Consider the following 17,524-nt stretch of genomic DNA (forward strand, 5'->3'; position numbering starts at 1 on the left):
ATATTATTATTAATATAACAGAGTTGCCGCTGGACCGGGAAATGACCGGGAATTATATGGGACCGGGGAAAACCGGGAAATGACAGTGAATTTATTTTTTGACCGGGAATTTCACAACATTTTTAGAATAAAAATTTTGTCCAACTTTGATGTCAACTGTTTTTAAATAATTTTCTAAATTGTCATTTTTATAAATTATTATATCATCTAGTTTAGAATGCTTAATTCAAAAATCTTTGACTTTAAAAATTTTCCATTTTAGATTTTTTATTTTAAAGCAATCTATTACAATTTGAAGAGTTTTAAAATGTAGTTTTAAAATTTTTGATAAAAAACAGTTTTATTTTATCAACTGTAATTATAAATAAATAAATTATTTTTAAAATGGATCTGTACTCTAAGTATAGAAATCTGAACAATAATTGATTTGACCAAACAATTCTAGATCCGTTCAAAATTTGAGAATTTCCAGATTGTAACTTTTTCAATCCGAAAGTCTTGATAAGAATTAAAATTAATATATCATTTATTCCGATAATTTTGTTTTTAAATAAAATTTTTCATGATTTATCGATCATACATTTGTAATTCAGAGTTTCAGGTATTACTTTATATTATTTTTTATATGAAATTTAATAAATAAATTTAATAATATATTATTTCTATTAATTTTTTCAGCTATTAAAAAATGTAAATGTGCGTTTTACTATTTTCAACTTAAAAATAAATCCACAATAATATAGTCATAATTAAAGGTTTTTATTAAATTTAAAATATTGTGAGTCTAAATTATTTAATTTGAAATTTCTTAATGTAGAAAAATAATAAGTATTTAATATTTAGCAATATTTCACTGTTCATTTAAGACGAGTAAACTGAAACCAAATATTCAAAAGAAAACAATTTGAGAGGGAATTGTTTTACATAGAAATCTTTGAATCTTTAGATTTCCAAAGAACTTTTAGCGTTACAGTTTTAATTATTCTATTTAAAAAGTGTTTAATTCATAAGTGAAATTGTTAAATTTTGATGCATAAATAACAATTGAACCCTTTTTTTTTTGTAGAAAAAAATATGAATAATTTTAAGAAACATGTCGAAGTTTTGAAGATTCAAAATTAATTAGTCACTTGAAATTATTTCAAGTAATTTAAACGAAGTGTGTATTTTTCAGAACTTCTAAATATATTTTAAAATTAATCGAAATTTTCCTACAATTTTTAAAAATCCAGCAAATTAAATAAAATCCTTAAAATCTTCCATGTTCTTCTTTGATCATTATTTAAATCTCTTAAAATCTTCTTAAACTTTCTGTTACAATGATTTTCCAATTTTTCTGAGAATCTTTAGAACATCTTAATTATTTTGTAGTCTTTCACAATTCTTAAAAAAATTCTAAATTTTGGTTTGAAATCTACAAAAATCTATATTATTTCAAGTTCTAAATTTAATTCGAATCTTTTTAAAACTTCTAAATATCTCTTAATATTACTTTAATATTTTTACAAGTAATAAATGTTTTATTATTAATTATAAATTTAAATTAAATTATTTTTTTAAATCTGCAGGATTTTCTAAAAGTTATAGAAAAACTTCAATTCATTTTGAAATAAAATTTTAAAGCTTTTGAATGATCCCTAGACTATTTAAAATAAAAATAATTTAACTTCTAATTCAAGAACTGTTAAGTTAAAAAAATTATTTTTCAAACTTTTAACATGTAGCTTAAAATTATTTTATATAAAATAATTTTGAAAATTTTTAAAGTTCATTGCTTGATTCTTTAATTTAGACTTTTGAAAATGTTAACGTGGATTTATAGTTTTTAAACTTAATGGAAATCATTGAACTCTGTAATTTATAAAAGTTCTAAATTTTACACTTAATTTTCATTTCATTTAACATTGTTTATTTGAAAAGTATTACTACCTTCCATTTGCTACGTGTAAATTATTGAGCATTTGAATATACAATTTTTTAATTGAAAAAATTTTAAACTTCAATTTTAAAAGTTTGGAATTCAAGTGTTCCACTTTGAATGCTTTAATTTGTTGTGTATTGTTTATTACTTTATATGAAAAAATGTCTAAAATATAGTTTAAGTTTCTGAATTTCATTGGCCGTGAAAAATGTTTGCGAACCGGAAAATGACCGGGAATTTTTTCTTCAATTAAAACGGTTACCCTGTATAATTTTTTTCTTAATTGCAATATGAAATGGAATAACAATGATTCTTTATTGGTAAAAGTAGTAAATATTACTTTATTTAATTATTTAGTTGAAAATTTTTTTTTGGTGTGAAATTAATTTTTTCAACTGAAATTTGAACTATTCTATTTTTGGTTAAAAATTGATCTTGTTTAGTTGAAAATTATCTGGTTGAAAATTCATCTATTTTCTTGAAAATTCTTTTTTTTTCGTGTAAAATGCATCTTGATTAAAAATTTGTCTTTGTTGGTCAAATTCGATTACTTTTAATTTAAAGCGAAAATCTGTTTTTCGTTGAAATATCAGCTACTATATTTTGGTTGACAATTCATCTTTCTTTTCTTCAAAAATATCTTTTTTAAACAGAACATTACTGTATTCTATTTTTTTACTTACAACAATTTGTTTGTTGTAAGCTATTTCGAAGAAATTTTGTTTTGTTTGTTTAAATTAATTTTTTTAATTCGAAATCCCGCCTTTCCTAGAAAAACGACTGTTTTACTTAAAAATTCGTTCTTATTTAGTAGAAATTAATCTTTTTGTTGGAAATTCAATTATGTCAGTTGAAAATTCATCGTTTTAGTTTAAAATTTATCACTTTGCTTAAAAATTTACATTTTTTTAGTGGAAAATTAATTTTTTTAACTGACTATATAACTATTTCATTTTTGGTTGAAACTGCTCTTTTTTACTTCTAAATCAAACTATGTGGTTGAATATTTGTTTATTTTGGTTTAAAAAAGATTTATGTTGAAAATCTCATTTTTTTTGTAGAAAAATAAGCTTTTTGTTTGAAATTTCATCTTTGTGATTTTAAATTAATTTATTTCAGTTGACAAATCATCATTTTGGCTGAATTTTTTTTAGGAAAATTAATTTTTTTAACTTAATATTTAACTATTCCATTATTGGTTGAAAATTGATCTTTTTTACTTCTAAATTGAATTATGTATATGGTTGAAAACTTACGTATCTTGTTGAAAAATAGTCCTCTTTTGTAGAAAATGAATCTTATTGTTTGAAAATTAATCTTTTACCGGAAAATCTTTCTTTTGTAGTTGAAATTTAAACTCTTTTTAAAAATTCATCTTTTTCGTTAAAAATTCATCTATGTCGGTTGAAGATATCTAATTTTAGTTGAAAATTCATCACTTTGGCTGCTTCTTTTCGTGGAAAATCAATTTTCTTAACCGAAAATTTAATTATTGCATTTTTTGTTGAAAATTGATCTTTTTTAGTTCAAAACTCAACTAAAGGGTTGAAAATTTGCCTTTTTTAAGTTGAAAATTCAACTTGTTGGTTTAAAATTCATTTATTTTGTTTAAAAATCATCTTTTTTTGGTATTAAATCGATCTTTTTGGTTGAAAAAGCAATATTTTTATTTAAAAAGTTACGAGTTTGAAGCTTTTGAAACTGAATTTAATAATTCGTACATTCGAAAATTCAACAGTTTGGACGAAAAATCAAATATTTTATTGCAAAATGGACTTTTTCAATCAATTCAAATATTTTAAATTAAAAATTATATTTTGTTGAAATACTAACCGTTACATTTTTCGTTGAGAATTCATATTTTTTGGTTGAAAATTCAACCATTTCGTTAGAAGTTTTAAACAATATTGTAAAAGTTCATTTATTTTATTGAAAAGTTTATCATTTTAGTTGAACATTTGTTTCTTTAGTTGTGGATTGAACTTTTTTTTAAATACAAATTAAAATTGTCGTGGTTAAAGTAGCAACTATTACCTTTTTAATAGAGAATTCAGCTTTTTTTTTATTAAAAACTCAACTTCTTCGTTAAAAACTGAATTACTTGGTTAAAAATTATTTATTTTTTAAATTAAAATTTAAAATTTGGGGATTAAAGTATCAAATATTACATTCTTCGTTAAGAATTTATCTTTGCTTGAAGATTCCTCTCTTGTTTAAAAATTCCTCTTTTTTGTTAAAAGTTAATTTTTTGATGAAAATTAAACTGATTTATCGAAAATTTAACAATTTGGATGAAAAATCAACTATATTTTATTGTCATGTCGACCTTCTAAATAAATTCAAATGTTTTTACTTGAACTTTATTCGTTGAAATATTTATAAATTTTGTTAAAAGTTTAACTATTTTCTTGAAAAATGAGAGACATTTTAATAAAGTCGACTGTTTTCAATTTAAAATTTTGTTCATGATGTATCAAATGTTACATTTTTTTATTAGAATTCATTCTTTTTTATAAACTAATTTGTTAAAAGTTAAACTATTTTACTAAAAGTTCACTTCTTTGCTTAAAAAATGCATAATTATTTTAGTTCAGCATTTATTTCTTTGGTGGAGATGGAATTATTTTGTTAAAAATTCGTCTTTTTTTTAGGGATTAAACTTTTTTTTAAATTCAAATTCAAACTTTTTTTGGTTAAAATATCATCTGATACATTTTTGATTGAGGATTCATCTTTTTTCGTTGGAAATCCAACTACTTATTTAAAACATGAATTATTATTTTGTTAACAAATATTTTTTTTGCTTGAAGATTCCTCTGATTAAAAATTCCTCTTTTTGGTTCAAAGTTAACTTTTTTGTTGTTGTAAATTAAGTTGTTTTATCGAAAATTCAACAATTTCGTTCAAAAATAAACTATTTTATTGTAAAGTCGACCTTTTCAATAAATTAAAATGTTTAAAACTCAACTATTTAAAAGTTCTAATTTGTTAAAAGTACATTTCTTTGGTTGAAAATGTAATTATTTTGCTAAAAATTCGTCTCCTTTTTTAGGGACTCAACTTTTTTGTTAATTAAAATTAAAATTTTTGTTGATAAAGTATAAACTATTACAGTTTTTGTTCAGAATTAATTTTTCTTTGTTTGTTAAAAATTCAGCTACTTCGTTAAAAGTTGAATTACTTTGTTGAAAATTGAACTGTTTTATCGAAAATTCAACAATTTTCATGAAAAATCAATTATTTTATTGTAAAGTTAACTTTTTCAATAAAGTCGACTGTTTTTAATTTAAAATTTTGTTGACAGTTTTGTTAACAGTTAAACTATTTTGTTAACAGTTTATTTCTTTTGTTAAAGAGTTCATAATTTTAGTTGATCATTCATTTATTTGGTTGAAAATGGAATTATTTAGTTAAAAATTCGTCTTTTTGGATGCATTCAACTTTCATTAAATTCAAACTTTTTTTGGTTAAAATATCATCTGATACATTTTTGGTTGAGGATTCATCTTTTTCGTTGAAAATTCAACTACTTTTTTAAAAGATGAATTACTTGGTTTACAACATTTTTTTAGCTTGAAGGTTCCTCTCTTTGATTAAAAATTATTCCTCTTTTTGGTTAAAAGTTAACTTTTTTTTTGTTAAAAATTAAACTGTTTTATCGAAAATTTAACAATTTGGTTCAAAATTAAACTGTTTTATTGTAAAGTATTTTTATTTAGGGATTCAACTTTTTTTTTAAATAAAATTAAAATTGTTGTTTTCAAAGCATAAACTATCACAGTTTTTATATAGAATTAATTTTTCTTTGTTAAAAATTTAACTAATTCGTTAAACGTTGAATTACTTTGTTGAAAAGTATTATTATTTTTTTTTGTGTTTTTAATTTAAAATTTTGTTGATTTTGTTAAAAATTCGTCTTTTTTTAAGGGATTAAACTTTCTTGTTAATTAAAATTAAATTTTTTTTTAAGTATAAACTATCACAGTTTTCACTCAGAATTAATCTTTTTTGGTTAAAAATTCATTTACTTAGTTAAAGTTTGAACAACTTTGTACAAAAAAAAAGCTTTTTCTTGAAGGCTCATCATTTCAGTTGAAAATTCATCTCTTTGGTTGTAAGTTCGTTTTTCTTGTTGTTGAAAATTCATCTTTCTGTTTGGAAAATAAACAATTTTGTTAAAATTGGAATATATTTCGACTTGCACCCCCGGAAATGTATTGAAAGAATTTATTTCTCTATTTTCGTAAAAAAAAAAAAAAAAAAATCACTATTTCCCCTCTGTTTTCAGCTAATTTTTGTCTGTGACTCTTTTCTTAAATGTAATAAGTCCATTAATTTTGATAAAATAGGCGGTGGTAAGCGTTTCGGCGGAAATTCCTCGGACAGACGTGGAGGATACGAGGGACGAGGAGGAAGAGGCGGTGGATCAAGAGGAGGCGGTGGATCAAGAGGACGAGGAGGTAGCCGAGGTAGTAATAATTCCTATCAATCCGGCGGATCCACAGGTTACTCGGGATCGGATTATAATAGTGGTGGCTACAAACCAGCCACTTCAAATACAGGGTATGGTGGCGGCGGTGGCGGCGGCGCCGGGGGCGGTTACAATTCCCAAAAAAGTTACGGTCAGAGTAACGACAATTACGGAAATAATTATCAGTACAGAAATAATACATCATCCTACTGAAGATAATGAGCGATTTTTTCACGTGAATGATTTTTCTTACACAAGGAAATAAAAAGAAAAAAAAAGAAGGTGACTTTTTAGCACTCTATTCATTCAATCTCGTCCTATTATAATAGACTGTAAATGCGCAACGGATTTTTCTCAAGCATAATCGCGTAATTAGCCGCCTTTTCTTATTATTAGCTTTACCAAATTTTTATATCGATTGCTGCAGTTTAATCGAGAAGAGCCTTGTTTCGAATGATTTTCGAAATCCGGAATGGAGCCAATTTTAAATTGGTTTCAATAATTTAAGTGGTATATTTTCAACAAAAAAAAAAAAATAATAATAATAAAAAAAAAGGTTAGGTAGGTTAATATATAGGAATGCAAGTAAAGTTTTGAAAACTTTTCGTAGGACTTTTTTTACGCGTTGATAACCATCTTATTTGTACGATTGCGCTTGGAAAATTTCTTTGTGATCTCTGAATTTGTTCGACGTGTAGTAAACTGCGACGTAGTGCTGCTGCACCAAAACTAATTATTTATGAAATTCCAGTATTATTATTAATAATGCGTTATATGTGAAGCATATATAGCAGTGTGATTTCATACCAAATTCCCGTGCGCATATTATAGTTAGCCTTCTCTGCACACCAATGTTTGACATTGATTATATTTGTTATTACGATATTATTAGTAGTGTATTTTTTTTTGTTTGTTTGTTTCGCGAAATGTATTGAAACGGTAGGCGATCAATCGATCAATGATGCATCGATCGAGTGTGATTTGATTTAAATGAACGCATTTTGAAGCAACTTTAAACTTTAATTGTTAGGAATACTTTCTGTGATCTACATTAAGAAATAAAGTTGACTTTCCAAAACGTTTAAATCTATAATACATACTTTGAATTTTCATTTATCCTCAATAAATTTTCTTTCGATTTGCATACTAATTTTTAATCAGATATCAAATTGATTATCAAGTTTATTGATTAAATGTATTGGATTTTTTACTATAGATTATACCAAGTAATTTATTGGAATATGTAAGACCCTGGGGTCCTATTCTTTTCATTTATAAATAAAAATACAACCGTGAAATTTGGTTTTATTACAGAAAGAAAATTCTGATAAATTTTGCTAAAATTGCCTGAAAGTCATGTTTTTCTTGATTTACTTCCAAATGATTGTATTGAAAAAGTTTTGAAATAAAAGTTGTAGATTTCCATGAGATGTATTGTTTGCTGGATTAATTTTTTTTGTTTAGTCAACCGTTCATGCAAAATATCGAAAACAGGTGAATAACATTAAAAACATTTGTTTGCTCATTTTTTGATGTTAATCAAACTTTTCTGATCATTTTTGTCAAAGTTGCCCGAAAACACCGAAAAAACATTTTTTTCATGATTTTTCTTCATTTGCTTTCAAATTAATTATTGTATTGAAATATTTTTTTTGAAGTAGTAGATTTCTATTCAATACATCTTTTCTTTAAAAACCCTAATTGGGTATTATTTTTAGCTCTCCAAAACTTCACATAAATTAACTTTAAACATGAATCAAACCAATTTTTTTTTTTTAATCCCTGACGGAATTTTTTTTACAAATTAAAAAGAAAAAGTATAAAAATGTGTACAGGAAAATATGAACACAATAAGTGATAAAAAAAATGGCAGGATATTCGAAATTTTTACTTTTGGATGAATTTGATTTTTTTTTTTGATTGTGTTTTTAATATTAATTTTTGATTATTTTACTAATATTTGATTAGTAGGTATACCAGAATTCACCATTTTTTTAACAACAAAAAAATTGTTTACGACCTAATAGATTCATAAAATATTTAAATAAATAATAACATTTCTTTAAAAAATCGACTTTCTCGTTATAGAATTGAGTTTATTAATTTTTTAATTTATATTATGTAAAGTATGCATATTTTAAAAATAAGTCAATTTTTTAAATTAGTTATTAAAAAAATTTTGTTTTATTTGAATGTTTTATATTTAGCTGTTTATCAATCTTTCCCAAAAAAATCGAATAGGAATCAATTTTATTAGTGTAATGTATCTTTTAAAAATTTGCTTTTTTTATATTTTCAAGTAATATATTTTCAAAAAATGGTATAGGTTGAAAAATGTGCGTTTTGAAGGGTTAAAATTCGCAATAGAACGAAAAAGAATTTCTTATGATTTCTAAGATGATTTAAAATAATATTTTATTTTGAAAATTTAAAATTAAAGCGAATATTTCAAAAGATTTCGAAACTTTTCGACAACAAAATAATCGGGAAGATTTTAAGGAAATTGGTCTAATTATTAAGAATTTTTTTTATTTCAGGAAAAATACCGTCATTTTTAAAATGATTTCGTAATTTATGCGATGTTTTTTTTAATTTTAGGAAAAATTGTTATAATATTAAAAGATAGAAGGCTTAGAAGTTTTGAAAAAATACAAAAATAAAGATTTGAAACTCTTTCAAAAATTTTTAAACAAAATTAAAGCTTTTGAAGATTTCATAAAAAATTGAAACTTTTTAGGAATTTTGAAAAGGTTTAAGAAAACAAGAAAAAATTCTTACGATTTCTGGAAGATTTTCAAAAAGTTTTAAAAATGTCAACAAAAAAATCTGGAAGGTTTTACGCAATTTTTTTAGTTTTTTTAATCTCAAAATTTGCTGAATAATTCAACTTAGTTTATATGTTTGAACATTTTTTTCTAGTTTAATTAAACTATAATTGGCTAAAAATGATTTTGTTTTGTTCTTGAAAATTAAATATATCTTTTGAAACAAAATTTTTTTTGCTTTTGAAAAATTTTTTTAACTTCAAGTTTAATTACTCCATTTTTACATTCTCATCAGAGAAGGTATTAGATTTTTTGGTTTAAAAAATATCTTTTTTAGTTGTAAATTCATACTTTTTTTTGTTAAAAATTTGTCTTCCTATCGAAAATTAATGTTTTTTTTTTGTATAAAATTCATTTACTTGTTAAGAAATTATTTTTGTTGTTGAAATTTCATATTTTCGGATTGAAAATTCAACTCTCTTTTGTGTAAAAGTCTTATTCTTTGGAGAAATTCAACTTTTTATTTTAAATTTAAAATTGTAGTTAAAATATCGAATATTGCATTCTTTGTAGAAAATTTATGTTTTTTTGTTACTATTTTGTTTAAAAATCATATTTTTTGGTAGAAAATGCATGTCTTCTTTTTTGATTGAAGTCAACCATTTTCTTAAAAATTCGCCTTTAAAAAATAAAATAAATTTTGAAAATTTTTTTGAAAATTTGTAACAAATTGTGGATTTTGAAAAGATTTTTTTAAATTTGTAAGAAATTGTGGATTTTGAAAAGATTGTTTAAAATTTATAACAAATTGTGGATTTAAAAATTTTTTTAATTAAAACGAAATTCAGAAGCGTTTTAAGAATTTTGAAAAATTAATTTTTATCATCTTTTTGCTTCAAATTCTACAGTTTGGTTAGAATTTTTTTCCCTCTTGACTAAAAATTGTTGAAAATTCGTCTTTTTTTAGAAAATTTATCTTTTTGACAGAAAAATAAACTACAGTTAAAGATTAATCACTGTAGAAAAAAATTCGCATTTTTAATTCAAAATTCAACTACTTGGGTGAAAGTTAAACTGTTTGTTTTGTTTATTTTAACTGAAAATTAATTTTTACTAAGAATTGAAGTATTTTATTTGAAAATTTACTGCTTTTGTTAAAAACCTATTTTTTTTTTCGTTGTAAATAATTTTTTTTAACTAAAATTAAACTTCCAGCTAAAAATTTGACTTTTTTGTTGAAAATTAGTATTTATAACTATGAAATAAAAATAACAAAAAATATGAAATTTCAGCAGAAAGTTTATTTTCAAATACTTGATTTTAAGTTGAAAAAATCAGTTTTCAACCCAAAAAAAAGCTTTTATCAAAATAAACCAATTTTTAACAAAAAAGGTGAATTTTCAACCAAGAATATTAAATTTCTACCAAAAAGCCTAATTTTTAACAAACTACATAATTTTCCAAGATAATAGTTGAAGTTTTAAAATAATCAATTTGCAGCCAAAAATGGAAAGGGAAAAATTCCATTTTTCAAAGTTAATTTTCAATTTAAAAAAAAACGAACCTTCTGCAAAACAATTGAATTTAAAAACCGAATTTTTGAATTTACAAAACAAAACAAATTTTTGCACAAAATTGATGAATTTTCAACCCAAAAATATAGAATTTCAACAAAAAAGTTCATTTTAAGTTTAAAAATTAGTTCTAAAACCTAAAAAAGACGTTTTTAATTAAGAATATTAATTTTCTATCAAAAAGACTAATTTTCAAAAAAACAGTTAAATTTCTTAAATTAAAAAATTAACTTCTAACCAAAAATAGAAGTTTATTTTCATTTTAAAAGTTAATATTTAATTTTTTTAGACGAACCTCACACAAAACAGTTGAATTTTCAGCCCAATAAATAAGATATCAACACAAAATTTCATTTTGAACTAAATGATTAAATTTACTGTTAAAATATTTTTTTAACCCAAGGAAGGTGAATTTTTCACAAAAATATAATAGTTCATATTTCAAGAAAAATTGATAAAAAATTTTTTAAATAATAATTTTACGATCTAAAAAGGTCTAACCAAATAGTTGAATTTTTGCTCTAAAAATAATCAACTTTGATTGAAAAATACAATTTTCAATTAAGAAAACCGAATTTTCCGAAGCCCTCAGAAAAAAAATCAGTTTTTCGTTTTCGGGCATGAAAAATCAGGAGAGCATTTCGACATTCCTGGGGTGCCATCTACGGTCTATTTCTAGATTTATTAATAACATCATGCAAATGAAAAGCCAAAATGGATCAAACCAACGCTCAAAAACCTTAAAATCGCCAAAATGTAGTTCTTGCAATTACGCATAGTCCGTTCTGGGGGAAATGTCTGTTTATTTTTTGGACTAAATTGGCTCAGCCAATGACGCTGCGTTCCGCAAACGTGCGATCATGCGCAGACCGGAGGAGAAGAAGAAGAAATTGGAAGAATCGAGAAGTGCAGAACTCGCAACGTCGCAACTCACTTGACGCCACTTGACGCGTTGGTTGGAGTTTCGTATAAAAATCGATATTTCGTCAAAAGTAGCTGAGAATCTACACGTTTTTCTCCAATAATCAAGACCTGTCTGGATGACAATGTAAGTTCCTAATATTAATGCTTTCATTCGATATTTTAGTCTAGTAGAAAAAAGATATTCTTTTATTGTTGTGACTTTCGGCGTACTCCATGTTTGTTCACTATTTTGCTCCCTGTCGGGTGCTTTGCTATACTTGTCGACGCTCTGAAATTGACAATATATCAAACAATTGATTGTTAAATGGAACAACAAACAAAGCTCCTTCGTCTATAATGAACTTGCTTCACTATTTTGTTTTGGATTTTTATTTATAGGAAATTTATGCATATGTCATAACACGCGGAAGTTTCGGGAAGTTTTATAATTTCAACTTTTAGAAAGACGTTTCTAATTTCGTCTTTTAGGAAAATTTATTTCAAATTTGTCACTAATTACGTGATTATATCAGAGGTGTTATCGTAGAAATTTTCCAAAATGGATACGTTTGGTAAATTTGAGTTCAGAAACATCTGGATTCCGGAGAGCGGTTATTGATAAATGGACAAAGTGGGCGAGAAATCGATGGGGAATTGACCGGGAATTTTCTTGATCCGGTAAATGACCGGGAATTTACTTCTGAGCGTAGCAAAATTTAAGTTTTCATTATTTTAATAATTTAGGTCAATTTAAATTAATTTTGACTTGAATAAACTTAAAAAATGTAACAGTTTTACCGTAAAACCGCTTGTTCTTTATTCAAGAAAAAGAGAGCTTATCATAAGATTTAGAAGAATGTAACGTTTCTAGAGTCTGATATTGGATATATCTTCTAGTTTTTATCGTTTTCTTTACACAATTTTTTACATGGAAGCGGAATTAAAAAACAAAAATTATTCGAATTTTAAAAAATCCCTCTTCCGATCCAAAATTCGTCGCAATTTGAAAGTCCCCTCTCCTAAATTTGATATAAAGAAAGCCTCTTTTAGAGTAGAAATACCATTTCAAACAATAAATATTTCTGAATTATAATAGAAAATTTCCTAACGTTCGTTGCGAGTTCATATTTTTTAAATTAAAAATTAAACTCTTCTCTTTCTTTTTTTAAACTAATTTTTTCATGTGAAGATTCAACATTTTAATTTAAAATTAATCTCTGATGGTAAGTAACTGTTTTGTTGAAAATCATTTTATCTTTTTTGATGAAAATTCAACAATTTGTTTGAAATTTTAAGTACTTTGTGAAAATCTCGCCTTTTCTGTAGAAAAATATTCTTTATGGTTGAAAATGTGTCTTAAGCATGAAATTCAACTGTTTCAGTTGAAGATTCATACTTTAGTTGAAAATTCATCTTTTATAGATCCAAATTCGAAAAATTTGCATTAAAATTTGTCTTTTATTTTTAAATTGTACCGCTTATTTTGTTCAAAATTCACGTATTCAAAAAATTTGTTTTTTGTTGGTAGAAAATTATCTTTTTCTTCAAAAGTTCAACTTCTTGTTTGAAAACTCATCTCATCGATTAAAAATGCAAGTATTTTAGTTAAATGTGTAGCATTTTAGTTGAAAATTCATCTTTAATGATGGAGATAAAATTAATTGGTTAAAAAAAATAAATAAGAAATCCATTTCTTTGGTTGAAAAATGATCTGTTTGATTGAAACCTTGTTTTTTTTTTAAATTTAATTTTCAGCTGAAAATGTTGTCTTTTTGTAGTCTTTCATGAAAGTTTTTAATAAAAAAATCAATTATTTTGGTAGAAAATTCATTCTTTGGGTTGAAAATGTACTTTTTTGTAGAAAATTAATTGTTTTGAGCTTTCAAATTCGACAATTTTGTTGAAAAGTCACCTAGTTTGTTGTAAAATCTTCTGTTTGGTATGAAATTAATCTTTCTGTTTGAAAATCTACCTTATTAGTTGAAAATTCATCTATGGTTAAGAGTTAAAAATATTTTTTTAACTGAAGCTTTTACCTTTAGGTCGAAGTTGAGAAGCAAATTCAAACCAATATTTTTTATAAATATTACTAAAATTTAATAAAATATACAAAATATAATTATTTCTGGAGAAAGAAAAAACTTATTTAAAAAATATGAGGTTTCTTTCGTTGTTCCAGAGAAAAAAATTTTTTTATTATTATTTCGGGAGAATGGAACATTCTTCATAAAGATTCATTTTTCCATAAAAGCCGTTTTTGTTATATTGAGAACTTTTTTGTTAATAAAATTATCTAAAAAATTTGATATACCTAGAAAACAAAAATAGTAAATGCAGCGATTTTTTAGAATACAGATATGTGTATTTACCAGAAAATTATATTTATCTAGCTCAGTTAACAAAGCTATATTGGACCTCTCTCGTGTTTCTAACTACTAAAAAACAATTGAATTAATTAACAAGTTTGAGCAATCAGAAACAGAAAGGAAACATGTTTTCAAAAAAGTCGTTTTCATCAGTTTTTAATTACTTTTTTTCTATTAAGATTAAAAAAAAAAGATTTTAGTTACTTCGTTTTTAATTTTAAATGCATTTTATTATTTAAATTATTTTTTTATCTAACTTCAAACCTCATTTTGAACATCCATATAGTGCATTCAATTATTTTTCTCCAGGTGGCTTAGACCAATATTTTGAGGAACTCCGGGCCTTTTACTGATAAGAAATCACTGTGAATACAATTGACTAGTCCAAGTTCTAAAACCCGCAGAGATCCAGTATTTCATTTTCAGTTTTTAAGTATTTTTTGTAACTAGTGTTAAAATTGTTTGATTTTTCGATAAAAAAATGTAGAATTTTTTAAAAAATTATAAAAGGTTTGAAAAGAGAATATTTAAAAAGATTTCAATAATTATCAAAAAATTCTCTGGTAGATCTTAAGGAAATATTTTTAATTTGCCAAATTTAAAAAAAAAAGGCCTGGTGGATTTTAGGCAGTCTTTTAATTTTGAATGATTTTAGGAAAAATTCGAATAATTTTAATAGATATTTAGAAATTATAAAACTATTTCCAAAATAATTTTAAATTTGAAGATTGCCAATAATTTAAAACAAAATTTAGATTTTTGCATATTTCGATTGTTAATTTTAAGAAATTTTTTTTTTTAATCAACATATTTCCAAAGTTGTCAAAACAGAATCTGAAAGATTTTAAGTCAGTTTCTTTAATTTGGCAAGATTTAAAAAAGAGGTAAAAATTAAATCATTTGAAAGGGTGCTTAGAAGGTTAAAAAAAATGTTCAAAATAATTAAAATTTGAAGATTTCAAATAATTTACAACCAAATTTATTATTTAAAAATTTTGATTTTAAGAGAATATTTAGAAATATTTTCAAAAGAGAGTATTTTAAGGCATATTTTTTTAATTTAGCCAGATTAAAAGAAATGGATTTTGATAGTTTTAAGATAATACAATTTTTAAAATATTTTTTCATATATTAAAACCAATAATTCATATTGAGTTAAAACTACTTGAAATAAAAATAATGTAACTTCTACTTTTAAAAGAGTTTAGGGACCATACACAAAATACGTGATACATTTTTCAAGAACCTCCAACAATCGTTAAGTTTTTGAAGCTTTTAACTTAAAATTGTTTAAAGTGATATAATTTTGAAAACTTACTAATTTATCGATTTATTATTTCATTTCATTTTTAATTGATAAATTAAAAATTATTCATGGCTTCCATTTTACTTGATTACTTTCATTAAGAATTTGATTTTAAAGATTTTGAATTAAAACATTTTTGAAGTTCAAACGTCTTGGTGTTGACACTTTTGGATAAAAAACATTTTTATTTGATAAATAAATTTGTTTAAATTTATCTATAATTTAAATAATAAAAAGTGAACAAAACCGATTTTAAATCAGATCAAAATTTAAGAATTTTCAGGATTTAACGTTAAAACTTAAACTGTTTCAATTTGAAAGTCTTAGTTATTAAAGAAATATGAACATGTGACTAAAAGTTGATAAACGATTTTCAACTTAAAAATAACTTTATAATAATATATTCTTAATTAAAGGATTTTATTGAATTTAAAATATTGTTTCCGTCGAAAATATTCCATTTTTAACCCACTGTCGCTGAAAATCACAATAATAGAATTTTCACCCCTTTTAACCTCCCCCAAATCAACCCCGCAACACCCCTGCTCACGCAATTTTCTTTTTACATTTATTATGAGCCACTTTAACATTTCCAATTGTTTAAGTGTTGTTAACAATTTTCTTTTTTCCAAAGTGTAATTCGCCTGGACAATATTTGAAAAATGCTTTATTTGTAAGTGAAATTTAAAAATTTTGATATATAATTTACAAACGAACATTTTTATAAAAAATTTGAGTAATTCTAAGAGATTATTAGGAGTTTTAAAAAGATTAAAAATTATCATGCAAATTTTTGAAAGTTTTCTTAAAATCTTCTAGAATCTTTTTTGAAAATTTTGTTTAAATCTTTCAAAACGTTTTAAATATTCTCTTAAAATAATTTTTCAAAATAAAACATTTTTAATTTTCCTATGAATCTTAAGAAAATGTTTTTATTATTTTGAAAACTTTCACAATTCTTGAAAAGAATCTAATTTTTTGGTTTAAAATCTGCGAAAATCTACATTTCGTTTTATATTAGGCTATCATTTCAAGTTTTACATTAAGTTTTAATCTTTTCAAAAATTCTACATATCTCTTAAAATTAATCAAATTTCGCCTACAAATAATAAATGTTTAATTCTTATTTATACATGCAAATTGTAAAGAAAATTTTTCTAAAATTTGTAGGATTTTTTGAAAATTGTAGGAAAAATTCAATTAATTTTGACAGATATTTAGAAGTTCTGAAAAAATTTCCAAAATAATTTTAAATTTAAAACCACTTCTAGATTTCTCAAGATTTTCAAATAAAATTTTAAAGCTTTCCAAGGATGTTTAAACCATTTGAAAAGAAAATAATTGAATTTCTGATTTAAGAAGTGTCAAGTTGAAAATGTTTCAATACTTAATATTTCTAGCTTAAAATTCCTTAAAATTATATAATTTTGAATATTATAAAATATGCGCAAATTACTCAGAATTTGAATACAAATTAGCTTTAGTGTTCCATTTTTTAAATTTCATTGACTGACAAATATTTTTGAACCGGGAAATGACCGGGAATTTATTTCGTCAATTAAAGCGGTCACCCTGACTTACGAATATCGATTTAGTATTTCATTTAATCTTAAATTGTTAAATTGAAAATTGTTAATAGCTTCTAATTTATTTGATTACTTCCATTAAACATTTGATTAAAAAAATGTTGAATTAAGGGCATGTGACACAGCTAAATACCTATATTACCGACCACAGTTTTACAGTTCACTGAATGTTTTTTTGAACCTAAGAACTTTTTTTGTAAATAAAATATCGAACTGAAACTTTGGGAAATGTAATAGAGTACAATAAAGTATGTTTAGGTACTGCATTTTGGTAGGAACTTCACTGAAAATTATTTCATCTTTTTTCTGAACCTCAACATTTTTTGAACGTTCGAACTTTTTTTATACATGAAATATCGGTCTCAAACTTTGAGAAATGCAAGAGCCGAAAGAAAACTACGTGTAAGTACAAAGCTTAATAATAAAAGATGTAAAAGAAAATATTTCAACAATCAATTCCAACGGCATCAGCCGGTAACGTTGTACACAAGAATACGTAACCTCCAGAGCCTCGTCTCGTGGCCGCCAGATTTCGTATTTTCGTGTACAACGTTACCGGCTGATGCCGTTGGAATTGATTGTTGAAATATATTTTTTTACATCTTTTATTATTAATCTTTGTACTTAAACGT

At 23.9% G+C, this 17,524-nt stretch overlaps 2 protein-coding genes across 3 annotated transcripts in view; both read left to right on the forward strand.

Annotated features, from left to right (window-relative positions):
* LOC117170070 (ATP-dependent RNA helicase dbp2-like) overlaps positions 1 to 7,478 on the forward strand; it is a 43,750-nt gene extending 36,272 nt beyond the window's left edge. The window contains exon 7 of the mRNA XM_033356592.1: positions 6,271 to 7,478. Coding sequence (XP_033212483.1) covers positions 6,271 to 6,605 — 335 coding nt within the window. The 3' untranslated portion in view covers positions 6,606 to 7,478. The remainder of the gene's footprint in view (positions 1 to 6,270) is intronic.
* Positions 7,479 to 11,641: 4,163 nt separating this feature from the next.
* The window catches only part of LOC117168868 (ATP-dependent RNA helicase dbp2-like), a 36,354-nt gene continuing 30,471 nt past the window's right edge, over positions 11,642 to 17,524 (forward strand). For both annotated transcript variants that reach the window (XM_033354750.1, XM_033354751.1), the window contains exon 1: positions 11,642 to 11,779. In XM_033354750.1, coding sequence (XP_033210641.1) covers positions 11,772 to 11,779 — 8 coding nt within the window. In that variant the 5' untranslated portion in view covers positions 11,642 to 11,771. The remainder of the gene's footprint in view (positions 11,780 to 17,524) is intronic.

The sequence above is a fragment of the Belonocnema kinseyi genome, chromosome 3 (assembly GCF_010883055.1).
Source record: "Belonocnema kinseyi isolate 2016_QV_RU_SX_M_011 chromosome 3, B_treatae_v1, whole genome shotgun sequence".
Lineage (NCBI taxonomy): Eukaryota > Metazoa > Arthropoda > Insecta > Hymenoptera > Cynipidae > Belonocnema > Belonocnema kinseyi.